This window comes from Corvus cornix, chromosome 1A (assembly GCF_000738735.6).
Source record: "Corvus cornix cornix isolate S_Up_H32 chromosome 1A, ASM73873v5, whole genome shotgun sequence".
Taxonomy (NCBI): Eukaryota; Metazoa; Chordata; class Aves; order Passeriformes; family Corvidae; genus Corvus; species Corvus cornix.
Genome location: NC_047057.1, coordinates 50,503,077 through 50,530,207, shown reverse-complemented (window position 1 = coordinate 50,530,207; position 27,131 = coordinate 50,503,077). Strand labels below are relative to the sequence as shown.

The following is a 27,131-nucleotide window of genomic DNA, read 5'->3' as shown; positions in this document are numbered from 1 at the left end:
GGACATGCGAAAATGAAACTTTTAAGTTTATTATTCCATATGTTTAATGCAGAGTTAATGGTGCTAGGATGGCACAGAGACTGAGGAAAGGGAGGTGGGGGAGGAAGGTGCTACTTGCATAAATAAGGGGACATGGCTGGAAGAGGTTACATGCGTACAGGGAGCAAACATTCTACATGATCTTTTCAGACACCACAAGAATAAGTCATCTGTAGCTAAGGGAGGCAGGAAGGGCATCTGACAGTCATATCAGCAGAGGGATACAGCAGCACCCATCACAGTCCACATTTGGTTAAAGTCTCTTTCTAGACTGGAATATGCATTGGAAAGTCCCACAGCATGTCTCTGCAATCAGTTGCCAGGAATCACCTTTTCCTGCGGCAATTTTTGTGCCAGTTCACTCTCTGGCATGACAAACTACCCCAGTCCTGGAGGTGACAAAGGAGAAGCAAGCAGACTGTCCTCAGATGTTGGTCTGAAAAAAGAGGTTGATGTCTAAGAGCTGGTTGCTTCCAGTTTGAAACCCAGAGGCAAAGAAGATTGCTTTGCGCCTAAGTAGGCTTCTTTTCTTTCATTATCCAAGATCAAGTCTGTATCTACCTTGCTTAAAGCCACAGGAGTATCTTTCCATTTTCAGCATAGATGGGAGGGAGGTGTTGGCTGGCTGGTAGACATGATGAATGAATGAGTTCAGCCTGGGTTTGGAGTGGGAGCTCAAAGAGTACTGGAATCAACTTGGGGTGTTGGCAAGTGTGTAGTAGCTTTCTTGATGCCTCTTCATTTCATGCAGGCACTGTCAGACGTGGAAGAGCAAGGACCAGGTTTGCTCAGAGGTTGGTTGGGGTTCTGAAGAGATTAGAAGAGACTGAGGCCAGCAATGCCAGACATAAATGAATGATACAGAGTAATTTTGAGACAGGAGGATTCAGCTGTAGCACCGTAATGATTCATTGGTCCTTCCCCACCTCTCCTCCACCTTCATACATGAATGTGCATGTGCACACAGGCTGTGATACGAGTCACGCTAAGACTGACAATGCTGTTCCCAAATCCCCTGTTACTGTTCAGGCAAGCCTTCAAATCTCCATGCTGGGAAGAGTGTGGGATTAAACAGAGACAGGATGGAGGGAGGAGGTGGGGAGAAAAGCTAGGGTGCAGCTGCGGAAATCAGCAGGGAAGCACGCGTAGGTTGGTCTTCCAAGGGGTTCAAGATTCATGCATGTGTGAATCTTAGGCAGGACTGCTGCACGACGCTGATTGCAAGGAAGCCGGCCATGCCATCCTCCCTACTGCTCCTCCCATGACACATCTGCCGCGGCTGAGCGGCCACCCTTCGCCTGCAGCAGGTGACAAAGTGTTGGCCATTGTGGCCTGTTGGAAACACTTGCAAACTCCCTGGAGCAGTGTGGGGAGGGGAAGGAAAGGACAGTCTCTCTCATCGTACAGTCCAGGGTGCACACAACGAAACCCACCACAGACCAGTCACTCCATGTCTAGAATCCTCCTCATCTAGAAGGCCAATAAGGCGTCGCAAGCCAGTCACGTGGCCTGTGTGAAATTGGTAAAGGGCGAAAGGATGATAAACCTTCCTCTAGGTGGGTGTGCCAGCAAGAGCTGGGATCAAGAAAGGCACTTCTGTATACTTGGTGGGTTCTGGTGGCTGGATGGCACTGAGTGACCTTGGAGTTCGGAGGCTCTTCTGCCTGTGCTGATTCTTCGGAGCCTTTCCGTCGCTGCTTCGGTCACTGTTCCCCATTCCCTACGGTCTGGAGAGAGTTGTGTACACGGGCTGTTCCCAATGTGTGGGGCTATGGGACTGTGGCACGGAGGGTGCAGGGTCAGAGATGGCAGTGTAAAGGGGACGTTGGGAAGGTCCCATATAGGAGAAGGCAGAGTAGAGGCCGGAGGCTTGGGTGGAATGGCTGTAGTAGGGTCCCGAGGGCTGGTGGTCTGGGTAGTCAAACTGTGGCCTGGAGATGGAGGGGAAGGCCGAGCCGTAGTGGGGCAGACTCAGGGATGTGTAAGCTATCTGGGAGGTGGAGGGCTGGTCAGTGTAGTGGCCTCCAGAGGCGGACCCCTCCGTTTTCACCTGGGCCTTTGAGTCCACCACCGATGAGGTGGCAGTGGACAAGGAGACTCCATGCTGCTTGGAGATCCAGGCAGAGTGTCCGCTGGCTGCAGCCAGGGCGCTCCCGAGGCCATAGCCAGCAGCGGCCGCTGCCGCATAGCCCCCAACGTGGCCTGGGTGGCCGGCGTGTCCGTTGGGCGGCAAGTACTGGTCGAATTCATTGACATCGAAGGTCTCCATGTTGGACATCACCTCATGGCTGATCTCCCCAATGTCCACATTGCCAAAGTCAATGTGTGGCTTTCCCCCTTCCCCCAGGGAACGCCCTTCTCGTTTGGAATCTGCTTTGCCTGCCTGCAGCTCGGTCTTGGGGGTGGTAGGAGGTGTGGGGGGCCCATGGCTCTGACCTGCAAAGTGAAGAATATTTTGAGGAGGAAAAAGAGAGAAGAGGTGAGTTCCAGCTTTATGACTGGCTCTATACACAACCCAGCTCTGTTCTTCCAGTATGCCAGAAGCTGTCTAGCTGGAGGCTTTAGTGGAGGGTGAAAGAATTAGCCAAAACCAAATCTCTTTTAATTGTCTTGTGGAAAAAAGGGAGGATGCAACGATACCTTGCCTGACTAGAGGAATGTAAGTACCTCTGAAACTCAGGCATGTCCCTGTACTGCTGACACTAGCAGTTTGCTGGGTCATGAGCCAGGTGTGAGCCCCACCACTAAGGCTTTCACCATGATGACTTGCCTTTTTTGAGCCTCTGACTTGGCTGTAGCCTGTCAAGAGATTCACTGAGACCCAGGACTCACCTGAGGAGTGTTCTGGATGGCCGTCGGACATGGGCGATCCTTCGCTGGGATGCCTGTGATCCAGGTGGGCATTCTTGTAGTGGGCCTGGATGGCAGCAGCCCCACCAGCCTCCCCCTCTACCTGGCCTTCACCCTCGCCCTGTGTGGCCTTGCCATTTTTCCGGCGGCGGGGCTGGTACTTGTAATCGGGATGGTCCTTCTTGTGCTGCATCCTCAGCCGCTCCGCCTCTTCAATAAAGGGCCGCTTGTCGCTTTCGTTCAATAACCTGCAGAGACCAAGGTGGGAAAGAAGTGGGGCAGGTCCGTCAGAAAAAAACACCTTTGCTCAGTATTGTGGGACACGGTGCGTAAATCCAAATGCCAGGGTGTTGCCCCATGGAGGGTACTTCCCAGAACAACAGGAAGAACTTGGAGTGTTTCCATGGAGACAGCAATGCTTTCCTTCTTCTCGTTAGTCATTAAGCCTTGACACTGGTTGGTGTGGGAGCTGGGTCCCCCTTCCCCACCTGTGTGATGCTTCTCACCTCAGAAAGTCCAACTTACCCTCTCTTCCATTGCCAAAGGGCAAAGTGCAGCCTTTTGTAGCTGTGTTCAATAAGGTTGAACGAGCTGCTTTTAAAAACTTTGGGCAAATTAAGGGCAGTTGGAATTGTCCTTTGGACAAAGGTAGGGTGGCACACCCTTACCACCTGTAGTGCTGCCTGCCCCATGTCTCTTGCTCTTCCCCAGACTGTATTTGTTCCAGATTAACCTCCCTCCTTCTATAGGCTCTACTCCTAGTTTGAGGCTCTATGGAGCACCTATAGCAGCAATTGATATTGGCTCCACAGTAACCATGTAAAGGAACCTTTAATCATCTTGCAATATCCTAAAAAGGAATTAAAGAAAATTCGGAAGGGGCAGAAACAGTGTATTCTACTATTCCTGGAGCTCCTGCTCACCTCAGACATGGATAATGGAAAAGGCTGAAGCACAAAGGACCAGCCTTTCTTGAACTTGGCCAAGCAGTTGTAAAAAATTTAGCTATTACTTTGCTAGTTCTGTAGAAGTAGATGAGTCCTGGTCTCTGGATGAAAGGCACTGCAGAAATGTAAGCTCCTTCTCTATATTCCTGCCAGATCATGGGCTGCTCTAGTTAAGGCTCTCTGAGGAAATGGTGAAATGCACAGGCAAGATGCCTCAGAGCACTTGAAGATAAAATCAAACTCATTGCTCAAGCCTTTTGCAGCATTTTAGCTGGAAGCACTTCAATTTCATTTTATGATTTTCCTCCTCATATTCTTGTGACTCAAGGTCATCCTGCATCCAACCAAAAACCAGTGCTCTCAGAACGGACCAGTCTTCTCGTGACTGGGAACTCTAAACAGCCATTAGGAATGGCAGGGCTCACAAACAGCAAAAAAACCAATTCCATTTATGTTATGTCCACACCTTTTTCTCCTCAACAAAAAAACTACATGGGGTTTTTTCAGCACCTTCAGCACCTTGGCACCCCTGAAGCCTTTAGCACTAAAATGTGACCAATCCTGTTAAGCTGTAGGCTCTGGGGAAAATACAAAAGGCCTGAACTGACCTGAAAAACTGAAGATGAAGAGGAGGCATGGCTCAAGGAATACCCAGGTAAATCTGGTGGGTGATCAAAGGGGTCACCAGCAAGTAATGGGTTGGTCCCTAAACACCCCCTTCCCCCCTACTCCTTGTGCATCCCCTCGGCTGGCAGACAGAAGGTGTGTGGCATGGGCTGGAGCCCTTCATGGTGCTGACCTAGGTTCACTCCAGTCAGCCTGAGCAAGTCGTGGCCACACACCACATTCCTCCACTGCCTTAATCCTGGAGATTAAAGCAATTGAGCCACCATGAATCCAACACCAGCTTTCCTGTCTCCCCCCCACCACTGTATACCACTCTCACACGTCCCAGAGGGCTCTAATCCCTCAGCCTGTGCTGCTCCAGACGGCCCTCCAAGGGCCAACCCTCGTAGGCCTTGTGGACTGGGAGCAACCTTGCCTTGGCAAAACCTTCATCCTTGCAGAATGTGGGATTTGGAGAATAGAGGCAAAATCTGCAAAGCTCAGCCTCCAAGATCCATCTTGTGGATGGTGTGAAACAGAGCCATTGGAGGCTACACAGGTGTCAGATCTCTGCCCTCTGAGCTATGCTCAAGTGCCTCACCTCCTCTCCCCTTGACAGCAGCCCATGGGCAGTGCCACCAGCAGGACAGAGGCAAGTCCACTCCCCACATCTTTGCCTTCTCTCCAAGGCTGCCTGCTCCCTCCTCCCTCCCACTGGGATCAGAATTCAAATCGGCTTTAGCAAAGTGAAACTGGTGGGAGCAGGCAAAGGCCAGGAGATTTGGGGGGATTTGGATTTCACTTGCTTCCTGCCCTCCCCCTCCTGCCCCCCACGCTCCCCAGGCCATAATGCAAAGGAATCTTGCACGGGCAGAGAAGTTACGGATCACAGAGCAAAGCCCTTCATGGGGCTTATCCAAGCCCCACACCAAATGCTCACCCCCGAGCCGAAGGGAGAGGGGCAAGCATCCAGCGCCACACTCTGGGAGGAGAAAGAAACCTTCTTGCTCGCCTCTCACAGCCTCCCCTTGTGCCGCCTGGCATTGCACCGCTCCGCGTGCCAGGCGCCTGGCTCGGCAGCCAGAGGCCTGACCCTGGCTGGGACTCAGCTGCCAATGAGTCAGTGCGGTGGTGGGCTTGGGCACTGGGGCTGATGCAAGGCAAGGGCCGGCTAGGAGCAGAAAGCAGCCCTCCTACGCGTCCATGGCCCTAGATTTTGTGGGCATGAACCAATTCCCTGGGTGTTGCCACCCTCATGCAAAGATCCCTCCATCGGGGCCCCTTGCTCCTCCCTACCAAGCCTTCTTCCCCTTCTTCCCGTGCCTCCCTTGTTTTCAGCCCCGGAGGTGGTGCTGGCTGGCATTTTGGCTGGGAGTCATGCCGACATTTTCAGCAGCCAGCCTCCATTTGGGAGCTGCTCCCTGTCCCATCCTGGGGAAGGAAAGCATTCAAGGACAGATTTCATGACCGTCAAGCTCTCCTTTCTTTTTTAGTATGTCTTCTTTGTTGCCTGCACCCTTCACACACCCTAAGTGGGTACAGGGTGGGGAAGGTGGATGGGGCCGTAAGCCCCCGGCACCATGTTTGGGGTCAGATGCGTAACATGGCCATAGGGCATATCCTGCAGCCCCTTCCAATGAGGGCTGGTGCCTGTGAAGGACATGGCAGTGCAAATTCTGGGCTTAAAAAAAACCCAAACCTGAGCCACTGCATCCCATTTTGCAAATGCCTCTCAAGGTTTCCCAGCTTCTGCTGTCCCCACCCAGTGCCGATTGCTGGGGACGTGCTTGGTTTTATGGTGGTCTGCAGGAAGTCCCTGTGCTCACCAGCCTTTACCTGTGTCTAACACACCCTTTATCCGTAAAAGCTCAGAACAGCCAACATTTTCCAAAGTGACAAACCATGGCAGTAGGGTTTGGGTGGCCACCTTATGAGGGTAGGGCCAGGGCCCTTTGCAGGGACCTTCATCAAAAGTTTGAGGTTAAGCCATCCAGAAAAAATCCTGTCTGCTTGCAGCTGTTCCCATGTGTAGGAGCTTTACCTGGAGGACAGTGTAGATAAGGCAGTGGGAACCTCAGTGGAAGAAGCCCAGCCATACCATGGGTGGGGGGCAAGGCTTTGGACTACTGTCCTGGTAACCTTGGGGCCACCTCCCCTGGAGTTTTGTAGCTGGTATTTCCCCCCAGGCTCACAGAAAGACACATGCATGTGGCCAGACACTGCCTGTACCCACAACCCAGCTTGTTGTGTTGTATGGTCTCCATAGGGGTTGGCACGGCTCGGAGAGCCTCAGCCTGCCCTAGGAGAGGAGACATTCAAGAGAAGCACCCAGGTGGCAAACTCAGCAGCTTCAACAACCCCAGGCCTGACCCCGCAAGCTTCTCATCTGAGCCAGGCTTCCTGGCTACATTGTGCCCTAAGAAACCCACGGGCACCTTGACCATTGTCTGGTGGCAGTGTCCCGCTGCTCCGAGTCCCGTGCGGCCAGCAGCGGGAGCCATGTCCTGGGAGCGGGGAGGCAGCTGGGTGCATGACTGTGGCCACAGGCTGGGGGCTATGTCTCCCTGTACTCCGAGTGCAATACCTATGGAGGTTTCACTGCTCTGCTATATTTTCAAAGAAAATGCGGTGCCTGGAGGGAGAGACCGTTGCTCTAAAATCTAGCAATATTTTTCAGTAAAGGAGTGATATCTTGAAATCAACATTTTGGGAACAAAAAGGGTGGGTCCCCCCAACACATCCCTTCTTTCCAGCACAGCTTCACAGTCCAGAGGCTGGCAGCAGAGTCCCAGGTGAAAGCAAGTGCTGTGGTAAAGGAAAGGCAAAGGGGATCCAAGCAGGAAAGAGGCATCAGATGAGACATTCACAATCAACACCCTGCCTTTGACTTCCCAAAGAGATCCCTTTGCTGGGGTTACACTAGACACTCACGAGTCATGGTAAACAGGCTGACATAGCAGAGGGAGAATCTAACGCCCAAAGGGTTGGTTCCTTGCAAGCTAGTAGGTTTGAAGGCCGGAATGAATAGACCTTGCCATCAGCTGCTATAGTGTGTTTTAGAAGTGAGGCGTCTGCTTCAAAAAATGTCTCTTGGCTCACCCAAAACTGAGGCCATCCTCTATGAAATGCTGTTAGGGTGTGAGAGAATGAGAGGGCTATTTGCATGAGCCTTGGTTTGCGTTGGTTGGCGTGAGGCAGGGCACTGTGCTGGGGACTTGTGGCAGAAAGTAACAGGTCGATGGGGTTATTGGCAGAGAGCATCCGATGGGATAGAAGCGGCACAGCCAGCCCGACACGTTTGGCTTGGGCACGACGGCTCTCTGCACGCTCGTGGGCTGGCTGCACTCGATGAGGGCAGCCTATGGATCTGCTGGAGGAAGGAGGGGAGGGTGCGCAAAGGACCTGGGATCTGCACAAAGTGAAAATAGGTGCGCAAACTGGTGGTGCCAAAGGACAAGTGTACGTGAGAAGGGAGGGCATCTCTCAGGGTGCAAAGGAAGATGGGGCTCATTTGAGCCAGCATATTCCAAGAGAGCCTGCTAAGGGTGGGACTGTTGCAGGTCTCTTCCTTTCTGCTAAGCCTCAGCCCCCATTTCTACCTGTGTCTCTCCTCATCTGTCTCACTGCACCTGTGTGGCCTGCCAAAACTGGGACCATCCTGGGAAGAACGGGTGTGGGGCTCTGACTGCCTGTCTCCTTTCCCCTGACCTTCCTCCTCAGCTGTAACTTGGTTTCTCTCTTGCTTTGTGGCACTGCCCAGAAAAAAAACCCTGTTAGTGCTGGGATCTGAGTTCAGACAGGCTTGAGGCAGCCACCTGTAACTTAGCTCTTAAGTCTTGAGCTCAGCCAGTTTACTGGTAGTGCACAACGTAGCCCAGCAGGGAGGGTGAGCCAAGAAAACAAGATCTCCCCAGGCAGTCAGGCAGGGAGGACCAGAATGAGAGTGTCCTCACCAGGAACAACAGGGAAACTTAGTGGGAAACATGGTCCATGCTGCCCAGGACGGAGGTGAGCTCTGCTGAGGAAGCCTTCACTACATCCAACCACCACTCTTGCTCCAGTCAACAACCGCACCTCCTAGGAAGGGGCTCACTGTACAGAAGTCCCCTCGAGAGACACCCCTTCCATCCCGCTAAGTCTCCATCCTTCCACATGACTACATGGTCCTCTAGACCTCAGGTCCTCCAGACCTCAGCCCTCACACCCCACGCTCCACTACTCGCTCTTACCTCCAGAGCTTCCCCAAGGTCTTACTGAGCTCGGCGTTGTGCAGGTGTGGGTACTGGTCAGCCAATTTCCTCCGGGCAGCCTGTGCCCAGACCATGAAGGCATTCATGGGCCGCTTGACGTGGGGTTTGCTCTTGTTACTTCCATTGACCCGCACGGGCATGGGAACCAGGGTCCAGTCATAGCCACTCAGCACCTGGCTGACTGCCTCACGGATGCACACCGGGAACTTGTCATCATCCGCCTCTGAGTCTTGCTGTTCCTTCTTCACCTTCCCCATCTCCCCATTCCCAGAGCCAGTGAGGTGCGGGGAGTTGTCTGACGCCATGGAGGGTCCTGGGGAGAGGCAATGGTGGTCTTCAGAGCCTACTGGGCTCATCTCCACCTCCGAAAGGTCTTGGTCATCAGCCATCGTTGCTCTCGAGCCTTCCCTTTTCCTTCTCGCTGTCCTTCTTCTCACTGGGGAGGGAAGGGAGGAAGACAAAAACAAAGGAAAGAAAAGAAAAAGGGGGGAAAGAGAGAAAAGGAGAAGGAACCACCAAATCTGAAAGGGACTCCAAGGTCTCTGAAGAGCCGACCACGAGACAGGGGCTGCTCAATTAAAGCACAAGCAAAGCAACTGCCATACACACCACAGAACCCGTGATCGATGGGGGTGGGGATGGGTTGGGGCCCCTGATTAATTGGGATATTGCTCCCTATCTCTGCAATTGTGTGGAGCTGACATGTGCTGAAGGGCCTACAGCAAGAGGGATAAGGAGGGTTGGGGACCTGAAAGGAGAGAGATGTGGATCAGTCTGCCTGGGCACAGCACCCCACAGAGGAGTGGAATGTGGAGGAGAGCCACCAAACTTGTGTGGGGAAGTGCTCCTTTATTTCAAAGACATGCAGTGAAATGTCTGGAGGGAGGCATGGGAGGGGAAGCACCAGCACTGTATCTATAAGCCAGAACAGACTGATATACCAGGTGCCAGGGAATCTGAGAGGGTGGCACCACCATGCAGGGAACCAGCCCAGGCCCAGGATCCACACCCAGAAACCCTGATCCCAACTGTGAGAAAGTACCTCTGCGGGAACATCTCATCCCTCACTCTCCTCTCACAGCTGATAAACCGAAAGCTTAAAATACATCTACACTTCATCCACACACACACTCCAGTCTATGTGTGTGTATGCATATGAATACTGACATTCATATATCCATATCTATATCTATATATCTATGCAGACAAAAACACAACCAAGTTTAACTTTGAGACAAGCCATAGCTTTGGGTTGCCTGTCCCACACACTCCGCCTTTCTCCTTCTGTCTGCAGTCACCTCTAAAAGTCCCTGCTGCTTTGCAGCAGTTCCCCCCTCAGAGAAAGAAACACTCTAAAAATAAAGGCCTCTCTATCCTCCCCATCCAGAAATTAAAAAAAAAAAAAAAAAGAAAAAAGTAGAAGAAGAAAGAAGTAAAAAAAAAAAAAGAAAAAAAGAGAAGTGATGGAAAAGCATGCTTCTGGCTTAACTGGAAAAAAAAGCCAGTGCATAGCAAGAGCTGCTATCCCTCTAGTTTCAGAAGGCAACACAGGCTCTTGTTGGGGAAAATGAAAAAAGTAAGAGAAAGTAGAGGGAAAAAGCGCGAACGAAAGTGTGCGCGTGTGTGAGCGAGCTCAGGTAGGAAAACTTACATTGCTGGCCGGTGTGCCGGGCAAATCCTGCGAGGGCTGTGATTTGTATCCCAATAGCCCCCCTGTTCTGTCTCCCAGCCCCAGCGGCGTCGGGGCACGCAGCACAGGGAGGCTCTCAAGCGAGTGCCATTCCTGGAGGGAGGCTTGGTTTTTACTAATACCCCGGCTGGATGTCTCTAGCTGGCTTTGCTGCTTAGCACCGGGGGAGGGAAGGGCGGAAGGTGGAGCCAAGCACTCCTCAGAGCCAGAATACGGTCGGCCAGGGACGGCGGGGAGGGGACACAGGCAGCCCCCCACCCCACCTCAGCCACCAGCACGTTCCTTGTTTTCCATGGTGCCAGCTTCTTCATGAGAACTGCTGGCATTGGGCTGCTCTCTGTGCCATGGCCACCCCAGAGGTGGTGCTGGAGGATTCAGCCCTGCCAGGCTGGGGTGGTGGGATGCTGGAAGGGGTCTGGGTGGTTTGGGGAGAAGGGTGTGCATCCCCAGGATGGGGGTCCCCCTCCTTCCCCCTGATGGCACGGTTACTCCTGAAGGGTCTAGTGCTCCTCGTGTGCTAAATGAGTCCTTGGTCCTTGTCACAGAGTTGCACGAGGATTCCTCTGTGCTGAAACAAGTTGATCCGGGACCCTGGGGTCAAAGCACTGTGGAAAGGACATCATTCAGACCTGCATCTGCAGGGTGGGGAAGGGGATGCAGGGGATCCGAGGTGTTCTGAGGGTGGAGGACATCAGGTCCAAGGAAAATGCCATGCTGCTAGACAGTGGATACCAGTTTGAACCTTCTTAAGATTTTTGCACTCTAGGGATGGGCTCTGTGGGGTCTTGCCAAGACAAGCAGGCTCTGCTTCCTCCAGCATGCTGAGCTGCTCCTGAAGGCAAATGTGTGGTCTTTCACAAGGAAAGTGGGGTTTCCTGATGAGAAGGACTCTCACCCTCATTCTTGCTGCTCGTGCACTGGATCTCAGTTCTCAATGCTTTAGAACATTTTCCCTCACATTTCTGTTTTCCAGCTCACTTTCCTTCCCACGTCCCTCTGGTAGTTGGTTTCTTCAATTTCCTTTGCTACCAGGGCCAGTATAGACCAACACCAACTCCGTAACCATGAGAAGTCACCCACAAAAATTTTGATGATCTCCTAAGGTAGCAATGAGATAAACCGAGCTCCTGCCCCAGCTCCTTGCTGGAGACCCAACCTGAAGGCACTTCAGTACTAAGCCAGAAAATACAAAGAGATTAATGCATATGACCCTGGCAAACAGCTTGGAGGGATTTCAAGAACACTTTCAACTCCTATAGCAGATATTGACTCTTCAGAGACTTTGTGTCAGAAAGTCCAGTAAAATCACTGGCTGGCACCACATGGACCATGAGGGAACCAGTCCCAAGGATGGTGCTGAGCACCCTAGCTAAACCCTTAGAGCAAACCTGTAGTGCTGGTTGCTGCCCCTGCAAACCTGGCTGACAGCTTAGGGCCATTTCCCTGCACTCCTGGGGTTGTCTGGAGTAAATAAAGCTCTGAAACCATAGGATGGCTGCAGGGAAAGCCTCACTAAAGCCCAGTGAGAAGCCTTTACTGAACAGAGCTGGGAGGGGGAATGGCTACATGCCATTGGGATCAAGCAGGCAGCTTAAACAAGCTTCTTGCATGCCACAGAAAAAAATAACTGTCATGGGATCATCCCCTACCTTTCTTCTCTTCAGCATTACCTACTCCAGAAAAAAAGATGGGTTCCAATACTTTTCTTCACATGATGCCTTTTTTCCTTTGGAAGAGAGGAATGTGTCTTTTTGATGACAAGAAGACCCAGTGGAGGGCCTCACAAAGAGCATCGAGGCCCTGCTTCCGTGGCCAAAGCAGCAGCTGATCAACCTCAAGTCTTGCCATTTGGGATGAGTTCTCTCACCAACAGACACCCCAGTTGTAGTTGGCACAAGAAGAGGACTCACAGCACAGACAGGGGCAATTTGGCAGCTCACCCTCTGTCTGGCATGCAGATGACCAGCAAAAACAAGTGAAGCAAGGTCAGTTCACACAGAGTTGTCTGTGGCCCACTGGATGCAGAGTCAGTGATACTGCAGAGCTCGTGGCACCTTCCCCAGCCAGTAAGGGTCATCCTCAACCTCCAGGGGCCCTGCATAGGAGGTGTGGGAGAACTGGAACTGGAAGATTGGTCCCCTGCCCCTCAAGAAGGCAGCTACTGCTGAGAAATACCACCCTGCTTGTTCCCCTGGCTGCAGTCAACCTCCAACCTGGGGCAAGGAGAGTGACACAGAAAATGGCCAGAAAATGGTGTTTATTTGCCTTCAGGTGGCTAGTTCCTATGGATTCCATGGGAAAGAGGGAGCATGGCAGAGCTTTCTTGTTTTCCTCTGGAGTGGGGATACATGGTACAAGGCTTCAAGTGATAGGGAATGAGAGGCCAGGGGTCCTCTAGTGCTTTGCTGGAGAAGATTCCCAGTCAAGAGACAGAAGAGCCCCACAAGGCACTGAGCAAAGTTTACAGCCTGCTCAGCTCACACCCCAAGTGCAACAGGTGAACTCTGCAGGGGGAACAAGATGGTGCTGACCCACCACTCTCAACTGGGAAAGAAAGGAATCAGACCCAGAAGGGATTTCAGTAACCTCCAGGGCACTGGACCAGTGTTTTTCCCACTGCTCACCATCCCCGTCAGAGCCTCCTACCACCAGCCAGCCAGGAGCCAAGTCCAATTTGTGCCTTGTTGGTAGAGCCGTGGGTGGCTCAGCTGCAGAGAGGGATGTCCTCAAAGGAGCATGTACCAGCCATACAATCTCTGCAATCTGAGTGTCTCCTCGTATTTAAATGTTGAGGAAGGGCCTTTTTCCCTCCATTCTGCCTTTCTCCAGTTCTTGTATTTTGTCTCTTTTGGTCCTGCCTCTACTTTTTGAACTCTCTTTTATTTTGCAGTCCATTTCCCCCTTTTTTCAGCCCCCTCTCAGAGCACTGAGTCTTTGTATATCCTTTTTCAAGTCTCTTCTGTCCATCTATCCTGTGTCCATACCACTCTCAAAGATGATAGGAAAGAGACCCCACTCCAGGCTGGCTGCTCAGTGAACAAGGAGCATCATCGCAGTAGCACCTGCTTGGTAGGGTTTCAGCGAGGGGACCACATTGGTGGCACACATCCACCACCAAGGTGGGACCACAGAGGTTTCGGGGGAGGGATTTTGCTAGATGACACCTCTCCCCTGCACCTGTGGCAAGGGAGGAGTCAGAGGGGAGAGCCTGTCCACAGCACAGGAGCAGCGGGATCCCCAGCACGAGAGCCAGCTTTTGTCCCCTGCCCAACTCCGGGGCACAGCATTGGTATTGTCCCAGGACTGCCTGGGAAAATGGGAGGGGTTCCCTGTGAAATCTTTCCATACAGTAAAACAGCGTCAGAGCTGGGGAGCAAGGAGGGGATGATACAGACATTCGAAAAAATACACATACACACCCCCAGCCAAACAATACCCACAGTGTGCTGAGGGAAAGGGAGACCCATGAATTGGGAGTTTGATAAGGATTTTCTCCCGCGCACGCCTGCTCTCTCAACGGCCCCTTCAGTTTTCACAACAAGCCCCCCTCCTTCCCTTTCTGGCTTTCTTGTTTGGGCCTTAAACAGTGCACAGTCTTTGTTCAGGATACAGGTGAATGACAATCATGTGATTAACACACACTCGCACACACACACGCTCGCACATAAAAAGCTTTTTAAGAGCGTCCAGCTTGCTCCAGACCCAAAGACCGGAGAGGAAGCCCGGGCTAGGAGGAGCTGAGGCAGCGGCAGTGGCCAGGATGGGGACAGCCACTGGAATGGATGAGCAGGCACCACCTCCTCTTTGCAAAATCCCCTTCATGTGGAGGTGGGCACGTGAGACAATGAGGGGCAGGTGGTGGTGGGGGGCAAGGTTTGGGATTTGGGGGTGGGAGGGGGTCTTGCCCCTGCTGCCTTCTTGTCCGTGCCAGGCAGGTTGATGTGGATTTGCACTGGCTGTACTCCCCTGTGATGCTGTGGGAAGGACAGGGAATGGCCATACCAACATCACGTTAGGGAGGGAAACTAGGTTTCTCACACCAAAGCCAGACCCTTGATCTGCCCTATCTCCAAAGTGGGGTTTGCATCTTTGCCGGTATGAAGCTTGCTGCTGCTTCCTGACATGGCTGGCAGGCATGGCTTGGTGAGGAAGAGGAGGGGGACAGCTGAAAAGGGGGGCTGTCTCCCTGCCCATGAGGGAGAAAGAGGGAGGCAGAGGAGCAGGCAACCCAGATGGTCATGGGAGGGTTGCAGATGTCAGGGACAGCTGACCCACATTGGAAGTCCTGCTGTCCCAGTCAGAAATAGTATACCCAACACCTTCAGTGAGGACTGCATGTTGCCTTTGGTGTGCTGATGCCACTGGGCCTTATCACACCTCATCATCATGGCCATAGGGTAGCTGGGAAGATAGTTACTCAGTCCCGGGGGCAAGTGGAAGCTAGTGGCCAGGTGACCATTTGAACCTCCACAGAGGAAGTCATGAGAAAATTGTAAAAACTAGAAAAAAAAGTTTTACCCTTTTTATTTGATGATTGTGTAAGTGTGATGCTCTGAGAAAAAGCAGGGAGGAGCAAAGGGAAAGACCACTATAATGTCTAGCAAACCTATGAATCTGCAGATGGTCTGACTCGTGAAACATCACGGGACATGACTGACGTCAGCCTGAGAAAGATCAGGACTAAGCCTGGCCCCGTCTCCACCACTTCCTCATGCCCTTCTCTCCAAATTCCTCTCCCATACGATGTCATGACTGCCCTCCAGGCTCCCAGAGTGCAGGTCATTTTCAAGGCTTGTCCGTGAACAAGACAAGCAGAGGGTCCCTGAAGGCCATGTTTGTGTCACCCTCCTCAGTTCTGTGTCAGCCACAATCTCCAAAGAGCTCTTCGATTTGCCTTGTGCCATAGGCAGCCTCCCAACTGAGAGCTGGGCACAGAAACCACTGCTGGGCTCTGGTCTTCATCACCCCTCGCCTTTCTTGGCTGAAGCTTCCACTGTTTGTCCTAGACCCTTCCAGGTGCCTCTGAGCTTCCACTCATGGGCATTGATGAACTGGTTGTTCGTGAGGCAGCCTTAGGAGAAAGGAAGGGGTGTGGGTCAGTCAGGAAATGCAAAGAGCTGCCTGCAGCCCTGCCTGGGTTTTGGCAGCATCATACGGCATCCGTATGCTGCAGGGAGTTTTGCCATGGGATGTCAGGGGAAACACAAGGCAGGCAGTGCCTGGAGTTGTTTACTGGTGGACTGGGCTGTTTAACAACCCAGTGTCCTCTGCAGGCAGCAAAAGAAATGTCACAGTGACTGCCCTCCTCCAGGATTATCATTCCCCATGGGCAACAAAGCCTGGATGGTGCTGGTTGGTGCATAGCCCTGCACTCCCATCACCTCAGGAGGGGTGGGAGTCCTCAGGAAGTTCTCTGGGGACTGGGTCTGGGATGTGGTTGCAGAGTCCTGCCTGGCTCCAGAGCAGGAGTAAAACCTGTTCTCTCCAAGGGATGGTGAGGGCTGCCACAGATGCAGGATACTACAATGCTGCTGCCACTGGTGTATGGCCTTGATGTAGCCAAGCAGACTTTGCTCAGCTGCATTTTTTGTTCTAAAGCAGTGGATTACAGTGCCAGCTGCTCCAGAGAGGAGGTGTAGGGAAAACCTTGTGGAAAGTAGGGAGGAGAATAATCTCTGAACATTGCAAAGACCTCAGGCACCTCCTGGGCTGTCGTCTTGGCCAGTCTAAGGTTTCATGGGCATGGCAAGGACCTGTGATGGCTAAATGGACAATTTTCCTGCATTACTCAGGTCTGGGAAGATCAAAGAGGAATGGGCAAGCACATCTGTCTGCTACCTGCTTTGATAGATGGCACAGAGCCTGCCTGGCTGTTAACCCCTGCATCTCCTGCTGGAGAGAACAGGTGTCCTTCCAAAAGGCTAACCCCAAAAAGCATGCACTGAAGGGGTAGAGCTGGGGGAGAAAGACCGGGTTGCCTGTTCTGGGATGGAGTCTGGCATATCCAGTGTTATGTAATGGAGGAAGCTGGATGCTCTTGGTCTGCACAGCAGATGAGAGATGCCTAGAGGGGAAAAGAAGGGAATTGTACAGGATTGGGCAGAACAACCAGAAAAGGGGATCCTCCCAACAGGACCCGTGCCTGTAGCAGTGTTTAGTGACCTCAGTGGGCTCATTCAGTGGTGGTCAAGGTGGCTCCAGAGTGATCTTCACCTCTGCTAGTCCCCTAGATGCAGGGAGGCTCCTGGGGAGCCGGGGGAAGGGTTAAGTCGGGAAGGCTTCAGCCTGCTGCCTTGGCCCCTGTAATTCCTCCAGAGAGTAGGACTGGGAGAACAAGGAGCCCTTTCTGTTCACAGGAATTAATAGCAAAGAGTCATCTGGGGTGTCATTCAAGCCCTGATCAGCTCCCAGAGGAATGTGAGGGAGAATGAGTGAGGGAGCACGGCCTCAAGGCACCAGCACTAGGGCAGGAGCAGTTTGGCTGGTAACCAGAGTTACCAGCCAGCATTTGGGCAGTGGGACTGTCTTCCTCTTCACCCCAGCCTCCATGCCCCTCTGTCCTGTGCAGGGGCTCACCCTGACACCCCCAAGGGCTCCCAAGCTTGTCCCTTGTTACCCATCCCTTCATCCCGGGGAGGGGTGAGATATCCCAGCTTGCCAACACAGCCTCCCCTCTGCTGAGCCTGGAGGGATGGGCCAGGCAACCAGGTGCCAGCACAGCCCCACTGCTCTCACAGTGGACATGAACTCTAGCAGGCATCTCCTTTCCAGGGCTCTCTCACTACCCCTAGCCTGTGATGGCCATGTTGTTGTCCTCCCAAGCAAGTTTGCCCATGGACAGGGTCTCCAGGGAGCCCTCAAGCACAGCCAGGGATATGGGGCTGTACTTCAGGGTTCAAAGTTCAGTGCTGAAGCCTTTGCTGCTGCAGTGGCTCACCCAAACTGACTTGGTCACTGCAATTTCAGGAGAAAGAGAACAGTCCAAGGATTTGTTACGCTGCTGTTTCACGGTGTTGTTTTATGGCTACACAGGAAGGCTTGAAAATGTTTTACAGTGACACTGCAGCTTTGTCTATAATGGAAACCAGCTCTGGTGAGCCAAGGAGAGATTTTGGGCACACCTCTACTTTCCCAAGAAGGAGACCTTGGAGTGATCCATCCTCTTCCACTGCCTCCTCTCTGCCCAGCTGCATCTTGGGCAGCCCCTGTGACAACACCTGGTAGCACGGGATGACTTAAGGCTCTGGTGATGCAACGTGGTCAACTCTACCGTGTGAACTACAGAACCTTCAGGCCAGCCCTTCAGGCCAGCTCTCGGTGTGTGCAGGGCCACAGCATACACAGTGATCTGCGCTCACCGCCTGGCAGCAAGTGTAGGTCGGGCAGACAGTGACCTGCGTGAAATGCAAACAGAGCTGTGCTGGAGTGCATGAGTTGCTTTTGCTGGCCAAAACATATCTCACCAAAGCCTCCCCTCCTCCCCCCCCCACCAGGTCAGTGTAAAACCAGGCTTAAGCACTAGCCTGCATCTCAGCATCCTCTGCAAGATGCATGGTGGCACTGGGATGGACTCCTCTGCCCGTGCCCCGCTCCCTGTGCCACCACCACTGCCACAATGAGTGCGCCTTGTCATAGAGGGGTTAATAAATGATGCAAGAAAGAAGCCCTTTAATGCATGGTGACCTTTGGCCTTTCATAAATCACAGTGTTGGGCTGCAAGTACGCGGGGGGCACGAGGCGTTGGGGGGAGAGGATGGGAGGGGGTCCATGCAGCTGCACCACGGAGTTGACATTGTTCCCACCATCACTAAAGTGCAACAAATCCCTCTATTGTGTTCCTGGTTTATCTGGTTCCTCTTGTTTATTAGCAGAGGTTGTTTGGCGCTGGCTCCAGCCCTGGGCGGGTGGAAAGAGTGTTGGCACGCACCAGAGAAGGGGAGGGAGGGAGTGGGGGGGATCGGGACTGGAGGACGAGAGCAGTTCATCAATGGCTGTATTGTCCCATCTTTTTTGTTGCTCCTGTAATGATATGTTCGAAAAAAGGGGATTAAAAAAAAAAAAAAAAAAGGCGGGGGTGGGGGGGAGAGGAGAGGAGAGAGGCAGAGAAAGACAAACTGCACAGAAGGACTCCATAAGAATGGCAGGTCTGGGCCCACAGCGGATGCTGTTGCAGCTGGGGAGGATGGGTCGGGACAGAGCCGCGACGGGGCTGCTCTGTGCCTTTATGCTGCTTATTCAGGTCGGGAGCCGTGAGGCCCAGCGGCTCAGGCTGGACCCACCCGTGCCAACTCTATTCATGGCCAGCCGGGACCACGTGCGCACGGCAGGGAGGACGGGGCAGCGGGAGTGAGGAGTTGGGGCTGGTGGGGAAGGGGGAGGAAGGCTAATCCTCACGTCCCTCGAGACGGAACCTGCCTTTGTACAGAAGAGGCAGTTGCGGGGCACAGCATCTTCTCAAAGCGCTGTCAGTGTCCTTCAACCTGCTTGGTTGCTGTCCCCCAACGTACCCACCCATTATAAGAAGTAGTAGGGCCACTTCCCAAATTAGCAGAGATTTTCTTGCACGCAGACTTTGCTTATGCTTGCATTTTTTTCCCTGGCGCTGCCTATGGACATATGTCTATGAAAAGCTCCGCTGGTTTGCATGGAGATCAGTGGGACAGTGCTCCCAGGGATGGATGGAAAATGATAACAGTTTGGTTGCCACTTTGCCTAAAGCTAATTGCCAGCAGAGTAAAACTGCCGTAGGCACAGGCTCGTCATTGCTGTGAAGGGATGCAAACATCCCTAAGAGGAGCACATCCCACCATAAAAAGCCCTATTGAGATCAAAGTGAAATTTATCGATAGAAGAGTGAAATTCTGTCTGGGATGCATAAGGGCATTTTTTAGTTAATTTCAGGCCACTACTGGCTGGTTTTATCCCAACCACACTGTCTGCTTCTGCTCCAATGACTCCACCACTTCAGAGGTGTCAGGTAGGGGCATGTTGATCTGAACATGCATAGGAGCTCCATGGTGATTTAAAACTTTTATTTCAAGTGGCATAACTCAGAGATTGAAACATTATTCTGAGCTTTAAATAGCAAGTTTTATTTCATTGTTTTAGGGTCTTGTGACTGACCTCTCATCTTTCAACCTGGGTCAAGTTTTAAATGCAAAATGTTGGCTTGAAACAAAATGTCAGAAATTCACTTTGAAAATGTCCATTCACAGCATTTTGGCATTTAGAAAAGAATAATTCAGGAAGATTGCCTTGAAATGAAATGTTTCAATATTTTAAAAATCCGTCTCCCACACTCACTTTCCAGTCAAAAGTGCTTGTTGAATTATGTCTGAATTTGCAACTGGTTTCATTCCCTTGAAGTCCCATTTCTTAGCAAATTATTTGCCAATAAATTCTTGCCTGGTACCAGTCATTCCCACCTGATGATGCCACATCCTTGCCATGGTTGGGAGGTCTCAGGGTTTCCACAAAGTGCAGGAACATGCTTGGATTCTTGGTTTCCCTGAGTCCCACCTTGGCACAAATGCTCTCAGAACTCACAGCAGGCCTGCCATCCATCTGTGTCACCCACTCCCTGAAGGTCAGGCATGAAGCCCAGCACTGGCACCGCTGTAGCTTTGTGGCCTTAACAATTAAGGTTCAGATCATGGAATGTGGTCACAGATGTTTGTGTGGTGGCAGCTCAGGGTGTTTCTAGAGGGACACACGAGGAGTGGCAGGGATGTGAAGGTCTGAGAGGAGGGACCAGGACAGAATCCCCTTCATCACAGGGATATATGTCAGTGCACGCAGAAGAACCTCTTTCACCTGAGTGGAAAATGAAGTGTGTCGAAGCCAAGAAGGATTGCTGACTTGATTAAAGTTAACATTTTTCATCCTCTCTTCTCCCATGTAGACATAAAATAAGAGAGTGAATTGGCCATAAAGAAATGTGTAATGTAGTGATGACAGGATTATACAGCTGCCAGCAGTTTCCCAATCCCTCATTTAAAGAGTGGTTCAGCTCCCCACCTCCTTCTTTGCTCATCACACCTGTTCAAGAAAAGTCTGATGAGCTTCTCCACTATAGGAAATTTTCAAACTGGATTCTGGCTTCCCTCCGTCAGATCCTGCTCTGTATCCAGCAGTTACTTCCATACCCAATGCTAACTAAAGCATCTTCATGAAACCTCTGAAAAGAAAGAATGTATGGGCAAGATTCAAAGCATGAATAGGCAATTGTCCAAGCAATTGGACCAGAGGCAATGGGCAGAAACTGATGCACAGGAAGTTCCACCTGAATATGAGGAAGAATTTCTTTACTGTGCAGGTGACTGTGCACTGGAACTGACTGCCAAGGGAGGTTGTGGAGTTTCCCTCACATTCCAGAGCTGTCTGGACACAATCCTGTGCCATGTGCTCTGGGATGACCCTGCTTGAGCAGGGAGGTTGGTCCAGATGACCCACTGTGTTCCCTTCCAACCTGACCCATTCTGTGATTCTGTGAATAATTCTCAGCAGCCATTGGTATCGCTACTTGTGCAGATAAATCATCCAGGTCCACTTGTCCTTCCCTTTCTCCGGTCCAGTGAAAGGGGACTTTATAGAACTTCTGGATTACAAACCCAAAGAGTGACAGGGTTTTCCTCAAAAACTTTTGGTCACATGATGAGTATAACAGCAACCTGGAAACAGAGTATGTTTTGCCTGTGCCAACTTGAACTGGTGGCAATGTCAATCCTACACCTGAGCTGGACAGTTGCGGGAATGTATTGAAACCAAATCCCATCTGAGATTCTCACATCTCTCTTTTTTCTCGTGGGCAATCTAAGCTTGGCTTAACCTAAGGCTACCTCCCAGTCTCACCAGTCCTTGCAGCAGGTGGCACCGGTAACTTTGAAGGAGAAGTTAGTGTCTGCCCAAAATAGGCCATGACATATGGCAGAAAGGACAGAGTACTGGGACCTGGATTTATTGCGGGCAAGTGCACCCCTGAGTGTCCTCAAAGGCAAAGCCTAGCCTGAGCTGCTTCCCTTCAGGTGGCATCTTGATCACGCTGCAGATGTCCCCAGGAGCATTCAGTCAGCAGCAGCAAGGACCAATCTGGTTACCCCAAGGCTGTGCCTGCAAAGTGCTGTAGTTTGCAGCAGGGGCCACCTCTCTTTCCACAGCAGCAGGTAACAGAAAATAAAATAAGTACATGCACATGAATAGGATGTCTCATCCCAGACCGTGTGGGAAACACTCCCTGGACTCTGAGGTCTCAGCTGTGCTTGGGGTGGGCCTAACTACTTTCAGTGGCATCCCTTGGGGCAGGGACAAGACCGTGGCACTCACCATGAACTTCACAGTCCAAGCCATTGTCAAGAATCTTATCACTAGGTTTTGCTTCCCAAACTCCAGGGAAGTTCAAGGAATCACTTTTCTGCCAGCAATGGTCTGGGAGTTTTTAAATGGGTATCAGCATTAAGCTGGAAATTCTTAACAAGCTCAGATCAATTTCCTAACCAAGAGGTACATTTGGGATGTCTTAAACCTAAGTGCCACCTCTTGGGAAGAGCACAGGTCCTGCTCCTCGAAGACAGTCAAACCCTGTGCACTTTTCTCAGGAGCAGGAGAGGAGTCACAGCCCTGGCACGCGCGACACGGTGACTAGAGGAGCATGGCACTGCTCGCGGAGCATCCCGGCCCAGATGGCACAGCTGAACCTGCCGGGTGGCAGGACTCCCCGGCACTGCCGGCTGCACCGGTGCCTGCTCCCACGCTGCCCACAGCACAGCTGTCTGTGTCCCCTCTTCTCCCTGCCCCCCAGGAGACCAGGAGACAGCGTGGTTCCCTGACCACCAACGTGGCCCCTCTGTCAGGGGTCCCCTGGCTCACTGGTCAGCTCTGTTTGAATGGAGGCATGAGAATTTCTCCCTCACTCCCACAATCATCTTGCCTTCCCCCACCACCCCCCCCCCCCCATCAATATCCTCCTTCCCTGCCTCCCTCCTCCTTCCCCGCCGCCTCCCCCTTCTCTCCCTGGAACTTCCCTGCAGCTGCAGAGCTGGCCAGACAATCGGGTGTTTTAGAGAAATACATTTTTGGGCTAATTTGCCATGCATAAGTGTTTCTCTTACCCTTTAAAGGCAGTGAACAAAGAGCACATTCTCTGGGAGCTCTGCCCTGTTGTGAGCAGCCCTGCAGCTGTACAGCACTGTGCTACCCTCCGCTCTCCTGCTCCACTCCCTGCTAGCTGTGTAAGGAGATGGGGCTCTGCTTCTCCAGGACCACAACATCTCCTACCTGTCACCACACATTTCTTTCTGCTTTGGTTTTGGTTTTTTTTTTTTTAAAGGAGAGAACAAGTGCAGAGGGAAAGGATTTGGCAGCACTGTGACCTAGACTGACTTGCCAGATCCTCCAGATAGAATCTTTTATGTTGCGACATCATTTATTTGGAAACAGTCTTAATTTTCCTTTATTTAGGGCTTAATCCTGTGTCTAAGTATTTTATTGCCTTGATAAGTAACAGTGGCAATGTGTTACACACACCATATTAGACTGGATGAAATTTTGTTCTATCAAGGAAACCTAGTCAAAATATAAGTCCTGTGAGAGGTTTTCAGGTCCTGTTTTCTCACTTCAAACACTGGTTGCCATCCCTGCCCACCCTGGTACTGTTTATGGTCAGGCTAAGTGGACTTTGAGCAATGTGGTCTAGTGGGTGGCATCCCTGCCCATGGCAGTGGGGTTGGAACTAGATGATCTTTAAGGTCTCTTCCAGACCACACCGTTCTATGATTCCATGATTCTATGATTCCTGGCTGGGGAATTTCTCAGACAGGATGATTTTACTTTTTAGGGCTAGGATGCTGAGTGATGAACAGATTTGGCCTGGTGGATCAAATTGGAAAGAAGATGCAGATGTTCTGCTATGAATCAGTCACAGGTTGTGGAGAAGGAGATAGCCTGGAGCAGCTGGACACTGAGGAACTAAAGATTTTTGTTAGCTTTTTGGGAATCCCATTTCAGCACTTGCTGAATAATCTTCTTCCTATCCATGGAAAGCTGGTCCAGCAAACAGCTTGCCAAGTGGGGTGACAGGTTCTGGTACAAGAGAAACAGGGCTTTTAAACCAGCCATAGTGAAGTTACTCACACCAGTTCAGCAGCACTGTATTGAGGCAAACTCTTTCCATCAAGCCCACTCCCATCTGCTGTAAATATTAACTCAGGCCAAACCAGTCCCATTTCCAGATGAGGAGAGGAGAGGAGAGGAGAGGAGAGGAGAGGAGAGGAGAGGAGAGGAGAGGAGAGGAGAGGAGAGGAGAGGAGAGGAGAGGAGAGGAGAGGAGAGGAGAGGAGAGGAGAGGAGAGGAGAGGAGAGGAGAGGAGAGGAGAGGAGAGGAGAGGAGAGGAGAGGAGAGGAGAGGAGAGGAGAGGAGAGGAGAGGAGAGGAGAGGAGAGGAGAGGAGAGGAGAGGAGAGAGGAGCATTGGGAGGAACGCATAATGCAAGAAAAGGTAGAGATCTTACTAACTGCAGACTCAGATCCTGAGCTTCTAAGCTAGGAAAAGCCAGCTTAGAGGAAATGATAGCTAGAGGAATGTATGGTAGAAGAAGGTGTAATCAACAACACCACCCAAGTGCTAGGACAGTGGGACAGGTTGAGCCTCACCTGGAACAGCCCAATAAATCCCTCAGTCCCCTCCTGGCTCTGAGCTCTTTGCACTCAGCAAGGTTGGTCGGCATATGCCAGTTAAAATAGGAGACCATGAGTGGAGCCAAGGCTCAAAGATATGCATTAATTGACAGTGTAGTAGCACTATTTCTTCACAGAACACTACCTGCTCTTAGCTCAGCTGAGGTCTCAATGTTCCAAGACTCCTGCTTTGCTGTGCTACTGTGAATGAGTTGTATGAGGCAGCAGTGGAGAACTTCCAAGTTTTTTTAATTTTCAAACTCCAGAACTCTCTTTTCTGACCTTACAAGTAACTCCAGTAAGTGCCCATCAGGTATTAAAACTGTACTGCCAAGAAAAAGACAATTTCTGCCAGACTCACCTGCAATAGAGAAAATCCCATTGAGCAATGGGTTTAATCATATTTAAAATCCCCTCTGGGTAAATGTCCTTCAATCCCTTTAGGAGACTGAATTTGCAAATTCGCCTGGCAGGATTGCAGGGGGCATCACACAGCACAGGTGGTCTGAGTAGCACAGGTAGGTTGAATGCCAACACCAAGTGCCAACACAAATACCCCAAAGCCCTGGATGAGGTTAGTGGGAGCAAAATCCAACTCCAGCTTTTGTTGACAACTCCATCTCAGTAAGAGAGAGAGAGAGAGATAGAAAGGAAAGGGAGAGAGAAGGTTAGGGAGTGGGGGAGGGCTGGGAGCCTGCAGACTTCTGTTGCCACATGATTTTCCTGGTTGTTTTCAAACTGCTGCTCTAAGAGACATGCACAAGTGCCATGTGATGACTTATTTACGAAAGCACGATTTTAAGGCTGTTTGCATCCCACATCAGCCTGGCAGCCCACCTGACCATGGGCTCCAGGGGCACCCACTGCATCCTCCCCATCTGCGCCATCAGGCCAGGGGGATGGGTGACCCATGATGGATGGACATTGCTCTTGACCTGGTGAGATGGTGAAGCAGAGAGGAGAAACATCTTTCCATTTCCAGACTGCTCTTTGCACCCCTTTGCCTGGCCCTGTTAGGAGGCTCCAGAGGGTGCTGTCCCTTCTGCACTTTTATGAGGAGAAGAAGCTTTCTTTGAGATCTGTCTGTCTCGCTCCTTTAGAACGCCCGGAAGCAAACTCGCAGTCAAACTGACACAGCATATGCCAATATGCCACATTTATCTTCAAATAGGTGCAGATTCTCTTTCTTTGAGTAGAGCTTTTTCTGGTACCATCATCTCAGAAGTCTCCTTTCACCCAAAGATCCACTCAATTAAAGAGGAAAATTCCTTATAAATAACATCAAGGAGGCTAAGGGAGAGAGTTCACAATGAATTAAAGATGGTTGTTTCTTCGGAAATGTAAGATTTGGCATACTTTCAATTCGTTTGTACAAAGAACCCCTAACACCAGTAAAATTGGTCTTCTCAGTCAAAGAGAGGACTAAGACACGAACAAGAGAGATGCAATGTGCGAGGAGAGAGTTTTTGAAGGCCAGCAATAAAAACTGAATTCACAGAGGCCGTGATGGGACAAGATTATGCTGCAGTAAGCCATAAGTTTTAGGGGTGTTGTTTTCCTCACTCCATAGCATCCCTAGGAAAAACATCAACAGGAAAGTCATCACCTCATATGCTGCAAAAACCCCTCTGGTGATCTTTTCCAAAACCAAAGCTCCTATGAAGAAAGGATATCTGACATTTTAAAACTTCGGTATGGCCAAACCACCCAACATCATCCCGAGCTCCTCTTCCCAGACAACAAATCATTGTTTTAAATTGCCCAAGAGCCAAGACTGCTACCTCGCCACGCAGATTGCGTCCGCCGTGGCCATGCCTCTTTCCTTCATGCTCAGTGAATTGCCTCCATGAAGGGTTAATTCAACCAGGCCTTTTTACTCCAAGTTGTTTTCCAAGTAGCTGAGAGAATAGGTCTCTTGTTACAAACATGGCTTCTGGGCATTTGGTGATGCTTTCCCTTTTCTCTCTCTCTGTACCACAAAAGAATCTTTTGTTCTCGTCTCTCTGTCTCATTTACTCTCCCCCACCCTGCTCTCGATTTGTCCCTCCATTGGCTGCCAAGTGACTAAGGAATGGCAAAAAATGACCATAGCTTGGTCATGGCAAATATTTCTTCACCTATTATCTGATAGAGACCTTGAGCATCTATGTGAAGGGCCCTCTGCCTTCCGCTGGACTTCTCTTAGAGATGGAGATGGGAAAGAATGAGTCAGACACAGCAGGGCAGGATATAAGTTGAATCAGCCCAACTTGCTATTGGAAATAGCTTGTGAATTGAGTCATGGTGCCTGTTTCAGGAAAATCAACTGATAGGGACCCGGAACTGGCAGGAATCGAGTGGCAGCTACAAGGGGTCTAGATTTTTATGGGAACTCGGCATTTATTAAAAAACACATGGGACGCACAAAAAACGTCTCTTTCTTGCCTCCACATTTACTGATTCAGTTGGTTGTAAGCTGGAGCTGACACTCTCTATTGGATGGGTTGGAGCGTCGCACAGTTTCTCTGCACTGTTGCTATAAATCTTCTTGTGCATGATCTCCTACCACAGAAAAGTTGTGGCAAATCCCCATGAACATCACGTTTTCCCACACCCCATTGAAATTATACCTCAGACATTCCCACAGCCATCCTTCCAGCTATAGTCTCCTTGCACATACTGCTTCACTGACTCAACTTACACGTACACGGATATGTAAAAGATCACATGATGCCAAAGTTACTGCAACTTCTACAATGGCCTTTATGTAACACAAACAATTCCTTAGCCAAATTCCCACCTCCCTTCCTTTCATAGCATTTGGGTATATACTTCACTGATACTGCATTCTGCAACAAAATAAAATTCTTCAGTCTCACCTGATGCAAATCCTTCTGCCTTTCTGCTCACCTTCTTCTCTACTGACCCTCTTCACTCCTCTGATCACCCTTTGTCCTGAGTCCATCTCAGTCCATGTCATGCTTTAGATGAACAGGGCATATGCTGCGTGTGTCTATCTGCCAAGTTTTCTGCACTCTTCTCCCATTCAGTGCCTTAACTATTTTGGAAGGTCCTTGAAACAATCATTAAATTTCAGCCT

The 27,131-nt window shown here is 51.0% G+C and overlaps 1 protein-coding gene across 3 annotated transcripts; it reads right to left on the bottom strand.

Moving 5' to 3' along the window:
- Window positions 1–5: 5 nt before the first annotated feature.
- On the bottom strand, window positions 6–27,131 carry SOX10 (SRY-box transcription factor 10). Of its 3 annotated transcripts, none has more exons than XM_019292622.3 (4): window positions 26,911–27,131; window positions 8,672–9,128; window positions 2,872–3,137; window positions 6–2,475 (listed from the first exon to the last, which is right to left on the bottom strand). In XM_019292622.3, the coding sequence occupies exons 2-4, from the start codon at window positions 9,079–9,081 to the stop codon at window positions 1,760–1,762; spliced, it is 1,392 nt and encodes a 463-aa protein (XP_019148167.1). In that variant the 5' UTR covers window positions 9,082–9,128; window positions 26,911–27,131; the 3' UTR covers window positions 6–1,759. The 3 variants fall into 3 exon arrangements, with proteins under 3 accessions (XP_019148167.1, XP_010408872.1, XP_010408871.1); XM_010410570.4 differs by lacking the exon at window positions 26,911–27,131 and adding an exon at window positions 10,344–12,336 and having other exon boundaries at window positions 8,672–10,062; XM_010410569.4 differs by lacking the exon at window positions 26,911–27,131 and adding an exon at window positions 10,344–12,336.